Source organism: Equus caballus, chromosome 16, assembly GCF_041296265.1.
Source record: "Equus caballus isolate H_3958 breed thoroughbred chromosome 16, TB-T2T, whole genome shotgun sequence".
NCBI lineage: Eukaryota > Metazoa > Chordata > Mammalia > Perissodactyla > Equidae > Equus > Equus caballus.
Window position 1 is genome coordinate 47,636,139 of NC_091699.1, and position 19,011 is coordinate 47,655,149.

At 40.5% G+C, this 19,011-nt stretch overlaps 1 protein-coding gene across 38 annotated transcripts in view; it reads right to left on the reverse strand.

The window, feature by feature from the left end:
• Positions 1-19,011, reverse strand: part of DOCK3 (dedicator of cytokinesis 3) — a 437,902-nt gene that overhangs the window by 81,326 nt on the left and 337,565 nt on the right. For all 38 annotated transcript variants that reach the window (XR_011426887.1, XR_011426886.1, XR_011426884.1 and 35 more), the window contains 7 exons: positions 11,497-11,621; positions 9,829-9,991; positions 9,205-9,311; positions 8,457-8,628; positions 8,019-8,116; positions 5,671-5,754; positions 4,492-4,592 (listed from right to left, as the gene is read on the reverse strand). Coding sequence is in view for 34 of the 38 variants with exons in the window: in XM_023621222.2 (XP_023476990.2) it covers positions 4,492-4,592; positions 5,671-5,754; positions 8,019-8,116; positions 8,457-8,628; positions 9,205-9,311; positions 9,829-9,991; positions 11,497-11,621 (850 nt within the window). In the remaining 4 variants the exon portion in view is untranslated. The remainder of the gene's footprint in view (positions 1-4,491; positions 4,593-5,670; positions 5,755-8,018; positions 8,117-8,456; positions 8,629-9,204; positions 9,312-9,828; positions 9,992-11,496; positions 11,622-19,011) is intronic.

Here is a 19,011-nt window from a genome sequence, read left to right on the forward strand (position 1 = left end):
CTTGAAAGTAACAATAAAGTGTCAGAGTTCCAGTGACTTCACAGTCTTGCCACGGTTGAGTTTTATTTATGTTTTAAAAAATTGTGCTAATTCCATGGAAGAAAATGGTGACTTTTTAAAAATTTCAAATAGAACTGCCATGATCCAGCTATTCCACTTCTGGGTATTTATCCAAAGAACATGAAAACACTAATCTGAAAAGATATATGCATCCCTATGTTCATGGCAGCATTACTTACAAAAGCTAAGACCTGGAAACAACCTAACTGCCAATGGACAGATGAATGGATAAAGAAAATGTGTTATACAATGGAATACTACTCAGCCATAAAAAAGATAGAATCTTGCCATTTGCGACAATATAGATGGACCTTGAGGGTATTATGCCAAGTGAAATAAGTCAGATGGAGAAAGACAAATACTATCTGATTTCACTCACATGTGGAAGATAAAACAAACACACACATAGATACAGAGAACAGACTGGTGACTACCAGAGTGGAAGGGGTGGGGCAGGGCAAAAGGGGTAAAAGGCACATTTGTACAGGGACGGATGGAAACTAGACTTTTGGTAGTGAACATGATGCAACCTATACAGAAGTTGAAATATAACAATGTACACATGAGATTCATATAATGTTATAAATCAATGTCACCTCAATAAAAAAAAAGATTAAAATACTTAGGAATAAGCTTAACCAGAAGGTGAAAGCCTTGTAATTTGAAAACTACAAACTGTTGCTGAAAGAAATTAAAGAAGATACTAATAAATGGAAAGACATCCATGTTCACGGATTGGAAGGCTTAATACTTTTAAGATGTCAACACTACCCAAAAAGATCCACAGGTTCAATGCAATCTCTATTAAAATCCCAATGGCATTTTTTGCAGAAATAGAAAAATCCATACTAAAGTTCATATGGAAATCTCAAGGGACCCTGAATAGCCAAAACAATCTTGAAAAAGAAGAACAAAGTTAGCAGATTCACACTTCCTGATTTCAAAACTTACTATAAAGCAAAATAGTGTGGTACTGGCATAAAGACAGATAGAAACATCATCAGAATAAAATAGCCCAGAAATAAACCCTTGTATATATGGTCAAATGATTTTCTTATTTATTTATTATTGTAGTAACACTGGATTATAACATTATATAGCTTTCAGATGTACATCATAATATATTTCGAATTCTGAGTAGATTACATCATGTTCACCACCCAAAAACTACTTATAGTCCATCCCCACACATGTGAGCCTAATCACTCCTTTTGCTCTTCCCTCTCCCCTTATGGTAACCACCAATCCAATCTCTGTTACTACGTGTTTTTTGTCGTTGTTTTTATCGCCTACTTACTTATGAGTGAGATCATACGGTATTTGACTTTCTCCCTCTGACTTATTTCACTTAGCATGATACCCTCAAGGTCCATCCATGTTGTCACAAATGGCCGGATTTCATCCTTTCTTACGGCTGAGTAGTATTCCATTATGTATATATACTACATCTTCGTTATCCATTCATCCCTTGAAGGGTACCTAGGTTGCTTCCAAGTCTTGGCTATTGTGAATAAGGCTGCAATGAAGATAGGGGTGCACATATCTTTATGAATGTGTGTTTTCAAGTTGTTTAGATAAATACCCAGCAGTGAAACAGCTGGATCATATGGTAGATCTATTCTTAATTTTCTGAGGATACTCCATACTGCTTTCCATAGTGGCTACACCAGTTTGCACCCCTACCAGCAGTGCAGAAGGGTTCCCTTCTCTCCACATCCTCTCCAACACTTGTTGTTTCCTGTCTTGTTAATTATAGCCATTCTGACCAGAGTGAGGTGATACCTCATTGTAGTTTTGGTTTGCATTTCCCTGATAGCTGGTGATGTTGAACATCTTTTCATGTGCCTGTTGGCCATCTGTATATCTATCTTCTTTGGAGAACTCTCTGCTCAGATCTTTTGCCCATTTTTTAATTGGGTTGTTGGTTTTTTTTGTTGTTGAGCTTTATGAGTTCTTTGTACATTTTGGATATTAACCCCTTATCTGATATATGGTTTGCAAATATCTTCTCCCAATTGTTAGGTGGTCTTTTCATTTTGTTGATGGTTTCCTTTGCTGTGCAGAGCTTTTTAGTTTGATGTAGTCCCATTTGTTCATTTTTTCTGTTGTTTCCCTTGCCCGGTCAGACATGGTAGTTGAAAATATGCTGCTAAGACCGATGTCAAAGAGCGTACTGCCTATGTTTTCTTCTAGAAGTTTCACAGTTTTGGGTCTTACATTCAAGTCTTTAATCCATTTTGAGTTGATTTTTGTGCATGGTGTAAGATAATGGTCTACTTTCATTCTTTTGCATGTGGCTGTCCAGTTTTCCCAAGACCATTTATTGAAGAGAGTCTCCTTTCTCCATTGTATGCTCTTGGCTCCCTTGTCGAATATTAGCTGTCCATAGATGTGTGGGTTTACTTCTGGGCTCTCAATTCTGTTCCATTGATCTGTGTGTCTCTTTTTGAGCCAGTACCATCAAATGATTTTCAACAAGGGTGCCAAGACCAATAAATGGGGAAGGAATAATCTTTTTCAACAAATTGTATTGAGAAAACTGGATATCCACATGAAAAATAAAGTTGGAGTCTTATGTCGCACAAGAAACAAAAATTAACTCAAAATGGAATAAAGATCTAAATGTAAGAGCTAAAACTATGAAACTCAGGCAAAAACATAGGAGAAATGCTTCATGACATTGGATTAAGCAATGATTTCTTGGATGTGACGTCAAAAGCATAGCTGACAAAATAAAAAATAGATACATTGGACTACATCAAAATTGAAAACTTCTGAGCATCAAAGGACACAATCAACAGAGTAAAAAGGCAACAGGAGAAAATATTTGGAAATTGTATACCTGATAAGAGGTTAACATTCGGAATATATAAAGAACTCCTACAGCTCAATAACAAAAAACCAGACAACTTAATTAAAAAATGGGCAAAGAACTTGAAAAGGTTTTTCTCCAAAGAAGATACACAAATAGTCAATAAGCATATGAAGAGATGCTCAACATCACTAATAATTAGGGAAATGCAAATCAAAATCATAACAAGATACCACCTCACATCCATTAGAAAGGCTACTATCAAAAAACTTCCAGGGGCCGGCCCCATGGCCGAGTGGTTATGTTCACGTGCTCTGCTTTAGCAGCCCAGGGTTTTGCCAACTTGGATCCTGGGCACAGACATGGCATGGCTCATCAGGCCATGCTGAGGCTTCGTACCACATAGCCGAACTAGAATATACAACTATGTTCTGGGGGGCTTTGGGGAGAAGAAAAAAAAAAGAAGATTGGCAATAGTTGTTAGCTCAGGTGCCAATCTTTAGAAAAAAAAAAAAAACTTCCAAAATAGAAAGAACAGAAAACAAGTCTTGGTGAGAATGTGGAGATGCTGGAATCCTTCTGCACTATTGGTGGGAATATAAAATGGTACAGCCACTGTGAAAAACAGTATGGTGGTTCCTCAAAAAATTAAAAATACAATTATCATACGATCCAGCCATTCCATTTCTGGGTATATGCCCAAAAGAACTGAAATCAGGGTCTCAAAGAGATATTTGTACACCCACATTCATAGTAGCATTATTCACAATAGCTAAAGTTAGAAGCAACCGAAATATTCATCAACAGGTGAATGGATAAACAAAATGTGGTATATACATACAAAGGAACATTATTCAGCCTTAAAGGAAGGAAATTCTGACACACGCTACCTCATGAATAAATGTTGAAGACATTATGGTAAGTGAAATAAGACAGTCACAAAAAGACAAATATTGTATGACTCAATTTAGATGAGGTACCTAGAATAGGCAAATTCATAGAGACAGAAAGTATAATGGTGGTTTCGCAGGGGCTGGGGTGGGGAGGGGGAATGGGGAGTTATTGTCTAATGGGTATAGAGTTTCAGTTTTGCAAGATGAAATGAGTTCTGGAGATGGATGGTGATGATGGTTGTACAACAATGTGAACATACTTAACGCTACTGAGCTGTACATTTAAAAATGATTAAGATGGTAAATTTTATGTTATGTGTATTTTGCCACAAGTAAAAAAATAAATAAATGAAGTTAAAAAGAAAGGTCAGCTGAATGAACAGTGGTTGCCACTGAGCTTTTTTTAAGCCTTTCTTTTTTTTTAATTTTTTATTTTTTTTTAAATTTTTTTTTAAAGATTTTATTTTTTCCCCTTTTTCTCTCCAAAGCCCCCCGGTACACAGTTGTATATTCTTCGTTGTGGGTCCTTCTAGTTGTGGCATGTGGGACGCCCCCTCAGCATGGTTTGATGAGCAGTGCCCTGTCCGTGCCCAGGATTCGAACCAATGAAACAATGGGCCGCCTGCAGCGGAGCACGCGAACTTAACCACTCGGCCACGGGGCCAGTCCCAAGCCTGTCTTTCTATTTAAACACAAGTCCTATTCATGATATCAAACACAACTTACTTGTATGCCAGGGCTCCAGCAAAGTGCTTCTGGATGTAAGTGTCCATTACAGGCCGGAAGTGGAAATATTTGATGTCTCGGAGCAGGTTGATGATGAATACCTGGGAGAAATGGAGAGTATCAGGGTTCACTGGAGGCCTCAGATGTATCCCCAGCAGGAAACAGAACTCTTGCTTCTTCAAGGAACATCAAACTATCAGTGTTTTCTCTAGTGTTCACCATGGGCAGTGAATGTAATATTTCCATTTTGTGTCTGTATTTCTGTCTTGTCTGTTCTATTCGTATCACCCCCAGCCTCCCAATCCAGCTTTGGGACTCATCTGTTTATGTCAGTGTTACTCTGAGGTTCTCTCTTTACAATAATGCTGGGTGGTAAAATACGGACCAGGGGAAGGTAAAACAATACCTATGTAGGTGGCATAAACACTAAGGTGTCTCAAAAAACTTGGAAAAGAGAGAAAAAAAAGATTGTCCTGTGAGCCAAATCAGCTATGAAAGGCTATGCCTTTCAGAAATGGGGCTGGCTAGCCAGGGAAGCAAGAAAGAAGAAAAGCCAGAGGGGCAAACTATGTAAGTGCCATTTAACTCTCACCTCTGCTCCTCATTATAAGGTAGACTTAGAGTATCCGGTTCTCCTTGAACATACAGCCCTCCTGTGAGACTGGATATATTAAGTAAATGCACTAAACATTCAAATCACTGTCCATTCTCACTAAGGAAACTTCTGAGACTCTGGTTCCAAAATAACTGCGCAGAGGGAGAGAGTATGATGCTCAGACCAGCACGAGTGAGTCTCTGCTTTTCCTGGTGGTTACATCCTACTTTGTAAGTGAAAAACAAGCTGTCTTGTTTTCTATATTAGTTTCTGGGCCTTTTGTTGGTGTAGGTCACTATTTCAGGGGTCAGACAACCTTGAAATAGTGATGAGATTGAATGCCAGAACTACAAAGTTGAGGCCTGGACCTGACCATGCTGAATTTTTCAAACTTGATTTTACAGAGTTCTGCCTGGTAGGTTGGTTAGTTTGTCTTCCTTGGGTGATATTCCTCAGTCTCTGTTCTATTGGAAACATCTACACTTTGTGCTCACTCACCCTAATAAATTTCTTCCCTTAGATTTTTAAAAATATATGACAGGAATAATTAATAAAAATGAAAAGTCAGGAAGGATGAGACTTACCAAAGACTGAAATACCAACAGGCCGTATTTCTCTGTATTATCATCCAAAATCACAAAGAGTGTATCTAAGATGTCCTGCAGAAACTGCAACATCATTAAAATCAGAGGGCTCAAGCTTTAGGACTCTGTACACATGGTCAAACTTGCATATATCAATGAATTTATGTCCCAATAAACAAAGTCAAAGATCTCCTAAGATCTCAAACTACCACTTAAAAATAATCTAGTACCCCACCTCCACCCAGCTAAGGGATAACTAGGTGGACTTGGGGTGTTTGCTTATAGCCCAAAGGACCTGGAGAGAGACCTAGAGAGGCTCTTCCTGTTGGGTAAGTGATAACTCCTAGGGAAAAACGATTACCTAAAAACATAGGACATCCGTATAGAACAGCAATCTTGAAATAAAAACAATCTAAGTGATTCTCACGGCAATTTCATTTTGAGAAAAAGAGCTCACTTTTCTGGGACCCCAAAGAGTTCAGGAGTCCCTTACTCTCTACTATGGCCTAACTCTATAGAGGACATTTGGATGCAGGTGTGGCAAGCTAGGCCTTACCTACAGAAACTATCTTCTGGTCTAGAAACTAGTATCCAAGAAGGAAGAATACAGCTGAGGAGGGCTGTCAATGAGGGTAAAAGATCTAGGAAGCACCGGTTTTTGTTTGTTTTTTTTGAGAATGTGCCTTTTTCTTTCTAAGATGCAAAAACCAGGGGAGAGCATAATAAATATTCAAGGATGCTTGGAGTCTTTAAAACTAAAATTTAACATTCCATTGGTCAAAATACAATTTAATGATACAATGTTTACAATTTATTTCAAAACAATATAAGGTGGAAGGTGTAGACAGAGAGGTTGATGGGCAGGATTGGTCACGGGCTGATGATAGTTCGGGCTGGGCGATGGGTACAGGCAGGGTTCTTTATACTATTTTGTCTACTTTTTTTTTTTTTTTGGTGAGGAAGATTCACTCTAACATCTGTTGCCAATCTTCCTTTTTTTTTCTCTTGCTGGAGGACGATTAGCCCTGAGCTAACATCTGTGCCAATCTTATTCTACTTTATATGTGGGTCACTGCCACAGCACGGCTTGACAGTGGTATAGGTCTGTGTCTGGGATCTGAACCTGTAAACCTGGGCCACTGAAGCAGAGCATGTAGGACTCAACCACTACACCACAGGGCCAGGACCTTGTCTACTTTTCTGCACATTTGAAATCTTCCAATAAAAAATAAAGAAATATTTTCAAATGCTCTTCACATCTCTTCTGGCTGGCTTGAGACAAACCATTGACGCCAAAACCAGACATGCTGGTAGGATGTTCTCTTGTAAGGAATATGACAACTCAGCCTTAAAAAGATCACAAACTTTTCTTAATACATTGTCTGTTTATCGGCTGATAGTTTTAGTTTTAATATGTTTAGAAGGAAAAAATGCCCTGAGCATGAATTTATCTTAAGTTTCAAAAACTAGTATTAGCTTGTTTGTGAAGAGTTCTTTCCAAAACTTATGATACTCTGATAAACTGATTAAAACAAAATTCATACAAGACTTCATAAAAGTACAAAGAGGTACACAGACTAAAATTGCTCCTCATTTGAAGACACCGTGTTGTGCATTATTGAGTCAATGGAGCTGTAAAATGAAAGTATAGACAGTGCATGTGTGCTAACTGATTTGATACTCGCAATGATAAAGCTAAGAATGCTCATCGATGGACAAGTTGCCTTCTTGAAGTTTAATCTCTATTTTATATTCGACTGCTCTTGCTGATCACCAAAAGGACCTCCATTATCCTCTGTAGAGTTCAGTCCATTCTGTAGAATCTACCTGCTGGGATTTCACCATCAGGAAGTGCCTGGGGGGTTTTTTGAGCTAAAACCAGGTGGGAAAATACTCTACACAGTACAAAGAAGTCCTACAGAAAACAACCGGGGACTGGTAGTGTTGCTGTCAACCTGCTCAGGCCATAAGATGGGAAATGTCACCAGGTACCTGAAGAAAGCAGTTGAATCAGGGAGGAGACCTAAAGGAAGGCAGGCAGCATAAAGCACTGGGATTGTTTCTCAGAGGATGCTTTTACCATTAATTATCGTTCTGCTTTCTAAGAAGAAGTAGTCAGAAAATAGGGTTTATAACTTAAACATAGTTTCTAAAAGGTAATAAACCTAATGTGACACCTACTCTTAAAAAAGAAGCTAACTAAAAAAAAAAGAAAAAAACTTTATTCCTACTCATCTAATTATATATCTTGAAAAATGGTCTTACTGGCAGAAATCAAGGGGAAGTAAGGCCTTCTGCCTAGCTGCTGCTCGCTCAGGCAGCGTGTGAAAACTGCGTGAAAGTCATACCTTAACAATTTCTTCCCCATTGACATGACGCAGCCGCCCTAGGATGTCCATGATCCGGTCTGGAAAGGCCTTCCATTTCAGCAGAGCAAGGAGGTCCACTAGAAAGTAAGCCCAAAAGATTGTGAGCCCTGTTATGTCAAGGACAAGTGACGCCCAGACTCTCCCAGACAAGGACAGGTGGGATCTAGAAGAACAGAAATAGCAGTATTACAACTCTTTAGTGCTGAGATCAAGGCCAAAGACACATCTGTGAACTCCAGATGTGCACTCTGGAGCTGCTAAAAACCATGAGAAACCTCACAGGCTGCTACTGCCAAGAGATTTAATGAAAAGAATCCTCTCATTGTGGCATGAAAAAGCAATAAATTCTGTCTCCCTTAACATACATTAGCAAAGTGGAACCAGCAACTGAGGATAGAGGAGGGCACCATCACCTACCATTCTGGGTGAGTTTGGTGGAGGACAGTTGTGTGGAAATAAAGAAAGACTCTTTGGTGCTGCGCTGGAAGATGAGGCTAGAGGGAATGTTAGGGCAGCCACTGTAGTCCTCTTTGCAGCAGGGCAGGCCCAGGTACAGAGCATGGTTGTTAAATGTGCTATTCTCATCACACTGTAGGCAAAAGTAGAGAATACAGAATGTTTCCTGAACCACACCACACATAAAAATCAGGTCCCAGGGAATTTCTGAGTTAATATTTGCTCTCATCTTTCTGAGGCTGGACCTTGGGTCTGAGGTCCTTTTAGAAGAGTGCTTTATGTTTAAGAAACTCACCAGGATGGCTCACATGCCTTTTAAAGAGAACATAGCAGGGCATGTGGTCTCTACCTGGTGCGCAGACAACCCTGATTGGCAGCTACACTGTAACAGCTGACAGAAACATGATCTCAAATAGTAGATCTCCAAATCTACTAGCCAGGGCCACAATGGCACAGAGGGGTTGGTAATGGATTTCTATTACTAGCAGAGTGGGAGGTGGGGAACAAAGGTCCTGCTGGCATTACTGGTAGGAGGAAGGTGACTGTATTTAGAAGACAAAAGGCTTCCCACAGCTGTCCTGCTGTCACCCACCAGTACACTACCCTGGATCCTCTAGCCCACCCAATGAAAACCACCTAACTGAGACTCATGTGTGAGAGTAGCCTCAGAGGGGTGATGGTTGGGATGAGAGATAGCCAGGCCCCATACCTTGTATACATAGAGCTCATGGATATCATCTGAGAGTGTGGTACCATCGTCCCGCATCAGGGGTGAGAATGCAAAGCCAAAGAGTTTCTTTTCCCCTTTGTCCTTTGCTGCAATCAGAGGCAAGTGTTAGTAGTTCTTGCTTTTTAACAGAAATCCCCCTTGTGCTTATCGCCTATGCAATTTACTTCTTTGCCCCTTACTTCTTTCATTAATTAGGTAGCAACCTGATTGCAGGAATGATGAGAAATGTACTGAACTGGATTTCCATTTATAAGTCAAGGTATGTGGGCTACCCAGACCCAAAGAGAAACTAAACTGCTGGTCTTGATAAACCAGGGGCTCTTTAAGAAGTAATTTAACACTTACAAAGGAAACACTCAAAGGGGAATGACATTGGCAATTACCCAGTGTCCAGGTCAGACACTAGGAAGGGTCAATACCAGACCCAAGGGTTTAAATCACTGTCCAAAAAGCAGTCTCTGATGACATCCCATTTCTAAGTGCCTATTTATTCATAACTCCTCATTTTCTTGCCCCAATAATAAGAACCCTCTTAATTCTGTTTCAGAGAGGAAAGAGTTACATTCATATCCTCAAAGGAATGTGGAGAGAAGTCTCACTCACTAGAACAATGTCTGAACTCGAAGCGCAGGTGGGAGCCCCGGAACCGGTCAATGGGGATGGGCAATTTGATAATTTCTCCCCAGCGAGGACTATTACTGTGGTAGAGGACGAAGGAATGGTAGGAACTTCTATTTGGCTCTCCTGAACCCAAGCTGATGCAATCCTGGAAGAGAGAAGCACCATAAGGTGTCATCTTTGTGGAGGGAGTCCCTAGATTTCTGTGTGTCACTAGGACAACTTACTTTCTCATTTTACCACCAGGCCAAATTTATAAGATGAGAAAATTCATTTGACTTAAATTTAATACTTTTTGAAACAACTGTGTAGATGGTATAAGGAATCAGCAGTCCCAATGCTCCTTGTTTTCCTTTGGCCAGAAGTAACCACACACACTGCTCAATAAACTAGAGGGAAGCTGAGGAGTGTATATGAATCACTAAGGTAGGCTCTTCATCCTCACTAAGAAAGGGAACAATAAATTCCATGGGAGAAGTCAACTGCACATGGTACTTTACCAGGTCAGAAAAATAATTAAGTTACAAAGTGGAGAGACCTTTTTTCTAATCTTCCTCAGCCCAATGTTACACTGGCATTTTAGGTCCCTTGGTTGACTGTCCTTGGATATAAACAAGATAGACCAGATTTAGCTTGACCTAAGTTCCTAAATATTGCCATGAAGCAGCAGTCCTGGGACTGTCCATGGCCCTTCTCTGGAGGACAGGAAGCTTCAGGCAATATAATCAGGAGCAGCTCCCTGTCTGCACAGGGGTAGTGTGAACAGCTGACAGCTCTGCTGACCTTGGCATTATTCATGCAAGCAATGGACATGTCCTAGTTCTTGAGGCGGGTTTTTAAAATGACACACAAATCATTGTTTCTACCACCATTTCAACATTCTCCCACATTTCTTTCTAGCTTTAGGAGATGATTTTGATTAATTTTACCTTCTTCCTTCTGTAAAATGTGGATGATCACTCCCATTCTGCCTTTCTCACAAGGCTGTTGTCAACATAGAGAAGCAAGGTTTGTAAAAGACTGATTTGCCTTCCACCAAGTGCCATGCAATTTTCTTGCCACGGACTTCACCATGATATGACTGAGGGAAAAACTACATACTGACAATAGAAATAATAGCACTCCAAGTCTTTGCTTTCAATGAAGAGTGACAGAGGATCTTTGTACTGCATTGGCTAGAAATAATCTTTTAGGGCTTGAGTCTGTTACTGTCCCTTGTCATATGACTTGGTACCAGCAAGTGAGTACCTAAGTACCACCTCTTACCAAGGAACAAACATAACTTTCTGTATTAGCCCAAGGAACAAAAAGTGTGGAACCGAATAAGAGTAATCAAAAGTAGACAGCTTGATGCTAGACGGTACGACAGAGGAAGTAACACGCAGGATAGAACTAGAGGGAATAGGTCTAAATTGGAGAGGGAAGGATTCAGGTCAGACCCTAGGAAGAATTTCTAAAAAGGCTGTATGACACTGGAAGTCATTATCAAAGCATACTGTAGAGTTTCCTTGAAGAAAGGAAAAAGCAGAGAAGAATATGAGGTGATTTGAGTTCAGTCCTGCCTGAGAAGAATGGGTCTTTGAACAAAGTCTACAGAAGTACTAGAACTTTTACAGGGTTAGCCTCTATTCCAAACTGACTGGCAAGCCTTACCTTCAATATTTCTCCATCTGCATAAAGCACATACATGGTCACTTCAATGTTCTTTTGTACACTCTTTCCCCCTCTCTCGAAATCCCCCTTTTCCAGGGTTAGGTAAAGGTCATTGCGGATATCACCTGTGGGGAAAGAAACGCCATGTCTTCATGACTACGGAAGCCACACCGCCCCATCTGCATGGAGGACCAGTCTAGCATTTGGATCCTCCAAGGATAAAGTGTGTGCTCAGGGCATTCCAAGCTTGGTTAATAACAATGGAAATTCTACCAGTATCAGTGCAGCAGCACTCAGGTTGGTTAGTCATGTGCTAAGTTTGAATCCTAAAGGTGTTCACCGCAGCTTGTCCAATGAGGGAAAGGACAGGGCAGAGAATCTTCTCTCAAATTATAGGTGTTTGTTCAGTCTCTCTCCCCTCCAGAATAGCTGTAATCTAAGCCTTCCAAAGAGGAAAGATTTTAGAATCGACAGGAATAATACTTATTTTAATCATGTCTATGTCTTTATTAATCCCTCCTCCTTTCCTTAAAAAAAAAAAAAGTAGTTTCTTTTTTCTCTTATAGGTTTTCTTTTTGTAGCCCTCAACCCTTATAACTAGAGGATAGTACACTACTTCTTCCTTCTGGAGGCTTAGCTCTAAGTCTTATTTCCTGCTGGAGTGCCAGGAGAGGGCAATGGACTGTCAAGTTTTTTTTCTTTTAGTTGCAAATGCTCTGGGAGCAGAGGACTCTCCAGAAGCACAGGTGCTAAAGCACTGCGGTAACAATCTGTTGTGCTTTTGTTGCTTCCCTGTGCTCTGACTCCAGCCCATTTTCCCCATATCTGGTGCTTGAGACTGGGCAGAAGCAACTCAAATTGTAAGTCTAAAATGACCTAAATCACATCTCCCTTTTTTAGCGGGGATAGGATTATCTGTCCATAAGTAAGAAGAGCTTATTTAGGCTGCTCTGAGTTTCTAAATCTGTAACATGACCAGTTTTATTCACATGTTCTAAAGAAGAGCTTTCGACTTCCAACAACAACAACAAAAACATAGCAAAGGCTGTGGGAAAAAAATCTTCAAAGGAAGAAAATGGCAAAGGAAAACAGGTAAGACCAAAGTGAAGATGTGTTAGCAGCCTGAAGAACTCAACTGAGAGGTGATGGAACAATTACCTGGCAAAGCAAGCCAATTCAGAACCCAGATATTCTTTCTGCTTCAGTTCTTAGAAAAACTGGCACATCTAAATATGTTCATTACTTGGAATCACAATGACATAAACAGATTTTGCTTTTGGTAAGTGAGCTTTCTGGTTTGGTCAGATACATAATGACAGCCTTTTTTCTGCACTGACTTTGTCTCTAATTGTGGAAGTGTCTGAATGTCTCTTATGTATGAAACAATGATAGACCAGGACTGGCATGTATCTTGGGCTTTTGGGGTCTTCACGATCAGACTTTCCATTCTTCAGGTCACCTTCCTACTCCAAGACTGAAATCATGGTTATTTGGTCGCATCATGAAGTTCTCAAAATACTTTGGCTCAAGTGAAAGAGCAGCCTGTGAAAAGCAATTAAGTATTCTCTGACAGCCCAGAGAACTTACTCTAATTTGTGAAAGCCATGCTGTTCCCCAAACAAACAGCCCTGAAACTACTATGAGGGGAAAACGAAAATGTGTTCTGAATATCACACATAAGTGCAACTGCTGGGAAGGTGGGACAGCCATTAGGGTGTCCGTCCTTGCAATCCACACAGACTTTCTTCTGGGTTGAGTAGAGCCTTCGCTTTGACTTCTGATGAGTTTGGAACTTTAATCTGCCTCTTTTGGACATCCTGCTTGGGCCCTCATTAAACATCATTAAAATAGCACTCAGGTGTGCAGGTATGGTAGGGAAGGCAAGCAGGAGAAACTCAAATCTATCAGTTTGCTCTGTCAGGACAGAGGCTGAATAAAATCAGTTCTGAAAGTAAAATTCAAAATTAACTGGGAACTCTTTTATGAGTTATTGCTATTATAATAGGATAAATCAGGGGCTGGCCCCATGGCCAAGTGGTTAAGTCTGTGTGCTCTGCTTCAGCAGTCCAGGGTTTCACCAGTTCAGATCTTGGGCACGGACATGGCACCACCCATCAAGCCATGCTGAGGCAGCATCCTACATAGCACAACCAGAAGGACCTACAACTAGAATATACAACTATGTACTGCGGGGCTTTGAGAAGAAGAATAAGAAAAAAGAGAAGATTAGCAACAGATGTTAGCTCAGGTGCCAATCTTTTTTTTAAAAAAAAGGATAAATCAGACATCTCGAATTTTAACAACTGAAACAGACATCTCAAAGCTTTCTTCTGAGAAAAGCCTTTTAGTCACACATTACCTTTTCTATGGAATTTAAATAATCATTCAATTTCTAGGCTGATTTGGCATAAAATAAATAGTCTAGAGAATTTTAATGTCTAATCTAAATAGGTGCTTTATTTAAATATTATCCTGGTTTAAACCAGCACTCTCTGGAAGTTATTCTCAAGATAATCCATGTGGCTTTTTTTTTTTTTTTTTTTTTTTACATTTTAAGAATCATAATCCTATTTGGAATAGTATTAGAACAAATCCAAAATCTTTCCACTTGAGATTCAATGGTAAAAACAGTTATCATCATTATAGATTTTAAGTTTTATAATAATCTATTCAAATGATTTTAGTAGGAATTAGATGATATTGGGCTTTTTTAAAATTGAAGTAACATTGGTTTATAACATTATACAAATTTCAAATGTACATCACCACGTGGCTTTTAAAAGCAGATGCTGACTACCAGCAATAGAATTCTAGCTTGTACAAATATTCCTAATTTCTGTGCCTCTATACACAAGTTAAACATGTTACAATAAACATGTCCTTCAAATGAAATATTGCAAACTTTTCCCAGCAATATATGATCTAGAATACTAATACAAAACTGGGCACTGTCTTAGAAATTGATAATGACAGAATTTGGTCTGTTTTGGTTTTATGGAGTGAACTCATAGTTTCTGGGCAGCTCCCCCAGGGCATTTTAAACCAAAATGCCAATTTCAAATGGAAGGGCTGAGTTAGACATTCCTAAGTTTTCATTCTTTTAAAATTTTCTATTTAAACAGAATGCCTTTGGTCATCATCTAGCTTAGAATATTTATCGATACAAGTAACTGTATCCTCTTGAGTTATAGACCGAAGCCTCTCGATTTCATCAGATCTTTGGCTGCTCTTTATTTGAAGAAGAGATCTGCCTAAATGAGGGCTGTTCTCAGTCAGAAAAGATGTGAGGCTGCCTTATGGGCTGGAATTTTGCAAATTATGGCCTCAATTTTGAGACTAGGACTTTGTGATAGTTAATGTTGCTGGGGTCTTCTTGTCAAAAGTTGTCTGGGGGATCATTTAAATTGAGCTCTCCACTAATCCTCCTGGAACTAGAAGAAAACCCAAGAAGAAGCAAATGTGAAAAGCTCCAGGGCCTGCCTTAGAGATAGTCTCCCAGGGTTCCCTGCTCTTAAGCTGTCCCTATTGCATGTTACACGTTCACAAAACCTACCGGTGGAATCATGCCTTTGGGTTAAGGCGCTGTCTCCAAGAGGCTCTGCAAAGTTTAGCTCTAATTGCCAGGAAATATTACCAGAAGGGGGATGAGGACAGGCACATTACAATGGTGGTGGGAAAGACAAGGCCTGAGCAGTGGTTTTGAGGTTAGTTTGTAGCACATTACAATGGGGGTGGGAAAGACAAGGCCTGAGCAGTGGTTTTGAGGTTAGTTTGTAGACCACTGCACAGCTGGCTATATTTTAATCACCTAGTGAGCCTGTTAAAACTCTATCTCTAGCATCCACCCCTTGAGATTCCAGTGGATCTTGGATGGGGCTTGTGTACATATATTGAAAAAAAAAATCACCAGATGATTCTGATGCTCTCCAGGGTTTAATACCAGGGGACCAGGACCTGGGGGTCTGCTGGGAAGACACTGATGAAGTTTGGCTGGGGGTTGGGGACTGCACAGCTCTCAGGCAGCATGGAGGAATGCTGGAAGGGGCAAGGGAGGAGGAGGCTTTTCTGCAGGGAGTAGGAATAGGTATTGTTGAGGGTAGGCCTCCCTCCCCTTGTTAGATGTCCTCTCCTTCCTAAGTTGGGCAGTGCATCTTACAGCAGCAGCAATGCCTTACATCTCTGAGTGTTTAGTGCTCAGATGACAAGCAACAGAGTTTCTTGAATGCAAAGATGAATGAATGAGGCTGTTCTTGTAAGAGGGCCTGAGAACAAATAGTCTCTGTCCCTTTCACAGTTTCACACAGTAGCCAATGTCAGCTGTTAGTACAGCTGCATGTCAGGGAACTAGGGACTTAAGAGTAGGCAGAGGTTGACAAACTTTTTCTGTAAGAGACCAGATAGTAAATATCTTAGGCTTTGTGGTTCACATAGGTCTCTGTCACATGTTCTTTGTTTTCATAACCCTTTTAAAATGTAAAAAACCATTCTTAGCTGGCAGGTAGTACAAAAGCAGGCTGCTGGCTAGATTTGGCCCATGGGCTATAGTTTGCTGATACTTGACTTGGAGTGCCTGTGTCAAGAACAGGTTCACTACATTGCAACCACAAACCAAAAATCCAGATTCCTATAAGTCTACACAAACAACTGCTGGGAAGGAGCAGCGTAATGAACCTGAAGCCATCTTACTACATCAGGGATTGGCCTGAAACATTCTGGGTTCTTACAGAGTGAGAGGTCTTAGAAGGAAAAAGTGCTTTTCAGCTACCAGAAATCTTAGCAGAGCACTGTGATAGAGCTGCATCCAGCAGTGACAGAGAACTGTAACTCTCAGTGTCAGGTCTGATCCTCTGAAGACCTGCAGCCCAGTATGACTCTGGAGAAACAAAGCTCACAATATCTTTGCAGGTGTCTTCTGAGAGCAGTCTCCATAAAGGTTTCCAAACCTCTGAGGTTCACCTCAGAAACCAAAGCATCTGTTAGCAAGAGACTCTCTTGCCAGACACTCCAGCCTGCCTTGGAGTTTTGGGGCCAAATGGGTCCAGCCTATGTTGAATTCCACCCCAGGAGAAATTATACAGGACAGCCCATACAGGTCTGAGCACTCAGTCTTGTTTGGATTGTTTATTATATTCATACTCCTTTTGCATAAATTACTCACACCACATATTAGGAATCTTGGGGTTTAAGGATAATAGTATTTAATACTACATTATCTATATGTTGTCTACCTCTAGATAGGATTAGGAGGGGCTTCTATGGATAGTGCTTTCTTTCCGTTAAGGCCATATAAAACTAGAACTTTCTTCCAGCAGACACAGCTGCTTGCTCAGGATGGCGACAATTCTATTTCTTGGCAGGATAGGAATGAAGTCTCTTGACAGCATTCATGGAAAAGTGGAGATGTTAACAACCATTCAATTTGAACAGTTTCAGGCATATGACCAATGTTTTATTTTGTTGTAGTTATTATTTTGAGGATGAGACACTTGGGGGGACTTGTTTAGAGTATCCAGAAAAGATAAGTTCTTTATTTTTCTAACCATGTCTTCAGTGTCACACTTCTACTGGTTTCTATTGTTACAAAGTCAGTGATGTTCTCTGCTCTAACAAGATGACAGGCATGGGTATAGTGTGACACTATTATATATAGTTATTCTTTTCTTGGGCCAGGGATGTGATGATCTTCCAACCCATTATGGGTCCGGATGTGATCATTCCTAAACTATCCCTTACAGATATTGCTAAAGCCTCATTTGACACTAAGTCTAACCATGGTCCTATGAATCTACTTGTGGTGCATACTGTCATCACTCCCCTTGAGGAGAGCTTTCTTTCAAAAGTCATGTCTGTATCTGTTTGCCTTTTGTACGAGATGTGTCCAGCAGAACTGAAAAGAGAACCCCTCTGGTTCTTTGTAGCTTGGGATAAGCACTACTCATTTTCCTTTCAATGGGAGTAGCTGATCTATCTCATAAAAATCTTTTCCTGTAGCTATACACCTAGGGTTTATTAAGGTTTTCTAAACATTCCAATTGTCTTTAGTTTCCTCAGATCTTAATGAACACCCAAAGTAATACACAGCCTTCTAGGCTGGGCTGGTAGCTTCTTTTTTTTATGTCTTGTCAGTTACCTCAAAAGGTGAGGCTGATGAAAGATTAATAATGTACATGACACCCCAACCCAGTTTTGCAACATTCCATGAAACAAATGAAGATGGAAACAAAGCAGGCAAAAAGCAGACAGGACATAAAAAAGCAGGAACTTACACCCAACTATCTTCATCTCTGCACCAGAAAGAAAGGGGCGAAAATGAGGGGACAGCACAGAGAGAAACAAGAACAATTAAGACAAACAAGAAAAGAGGAAAAAACATCACTTGCAGGTCAGTGATGAAGCATGCACTTTTTATCAGGGGTCAAAGCAAAGGACAGAGTGTATTTCTGAGTACAAGGGCAAGAGTCAGAGGGTCCCTCAGAGGGATGCCATACCTGCACAGCTGCCTCCTAACGGGCAAGTTCAGGGCAACCCAGAGAGGTGCAGTACTTGTGCCAGGTCCAACCCAGGCAAAGGCAAAGCATCTCTAAAGCAGAGTACTCTCTAGGACATGGTTCTCAAAGGGTGTCCCAAACCAGTAGCATCACCATCACTTGAGAGCTTGTGAGGAATGAAAATTGTCAGGTCCCACCCTAATCCTACTGTATCAGAAACTCCTGGGGTGGGCCTAGCAATCTGTGTTTTTCCAAGCCCTGCAGGTGATTCTGATACATACTAAGGTTAGGGAACTACTGTGTTAAGAAAAACTTAGTCATCAGCTAGACCATACTAAATCAAAGCGCAGATTTCTTCTGACAAGACTGAAGACCATCTAACTAATAGAAACTTAGCCCTTATTGCCCACAATAAATGATAACCTTAAAAATTCAAGGCTTGGGGCCAGCCCCGTGGCTGAGCAATTAGGTTCGCGTGCTCTGCTTTGGCAGCCTGAGGTTTTGCTGGTTTCGATCCTGGGTGTGGATGCAGCACAGCTCATCAGGCTGTGTTGAGGCAGCATCCCACATAGCACAACCAGAGGCACTCACAACTAGAATATACAACTATGAACTGGGTGGCTTTGGGGAGGAGAAGAAGAAGAAAAAAAAGAAGATTGGCAACAGCTGTTAGTTCAGGTGCCAGTCTTTAAAAAAAAAAAAAAACAAGGCTTAGAAAACAAATTAAAACGTAATTTCCACAGAGCCATGACAGAACTAAGTATTTCCTATGACTCCAGGGAACAGACTTTCCAGGAAAGCAAAGAACTAGAGAAAGAAGTAGAAGGTGATGGTACATCTCTGCTGGCTTACACATGGTCTGGAGAAGGGTACAGCCCTTTCTTGAGCAAGAAATTTTAAATCATTCCTTTCAGTTTACAGTCTTTTGGCTGACAGTTTTCTTTAAAGTTTTATTTTGGCTAATTCTGACAAGTGAGTCAATGGGAACAGTGAACTTCATCTTGTTCACCTGGAATACCTGTCCTGC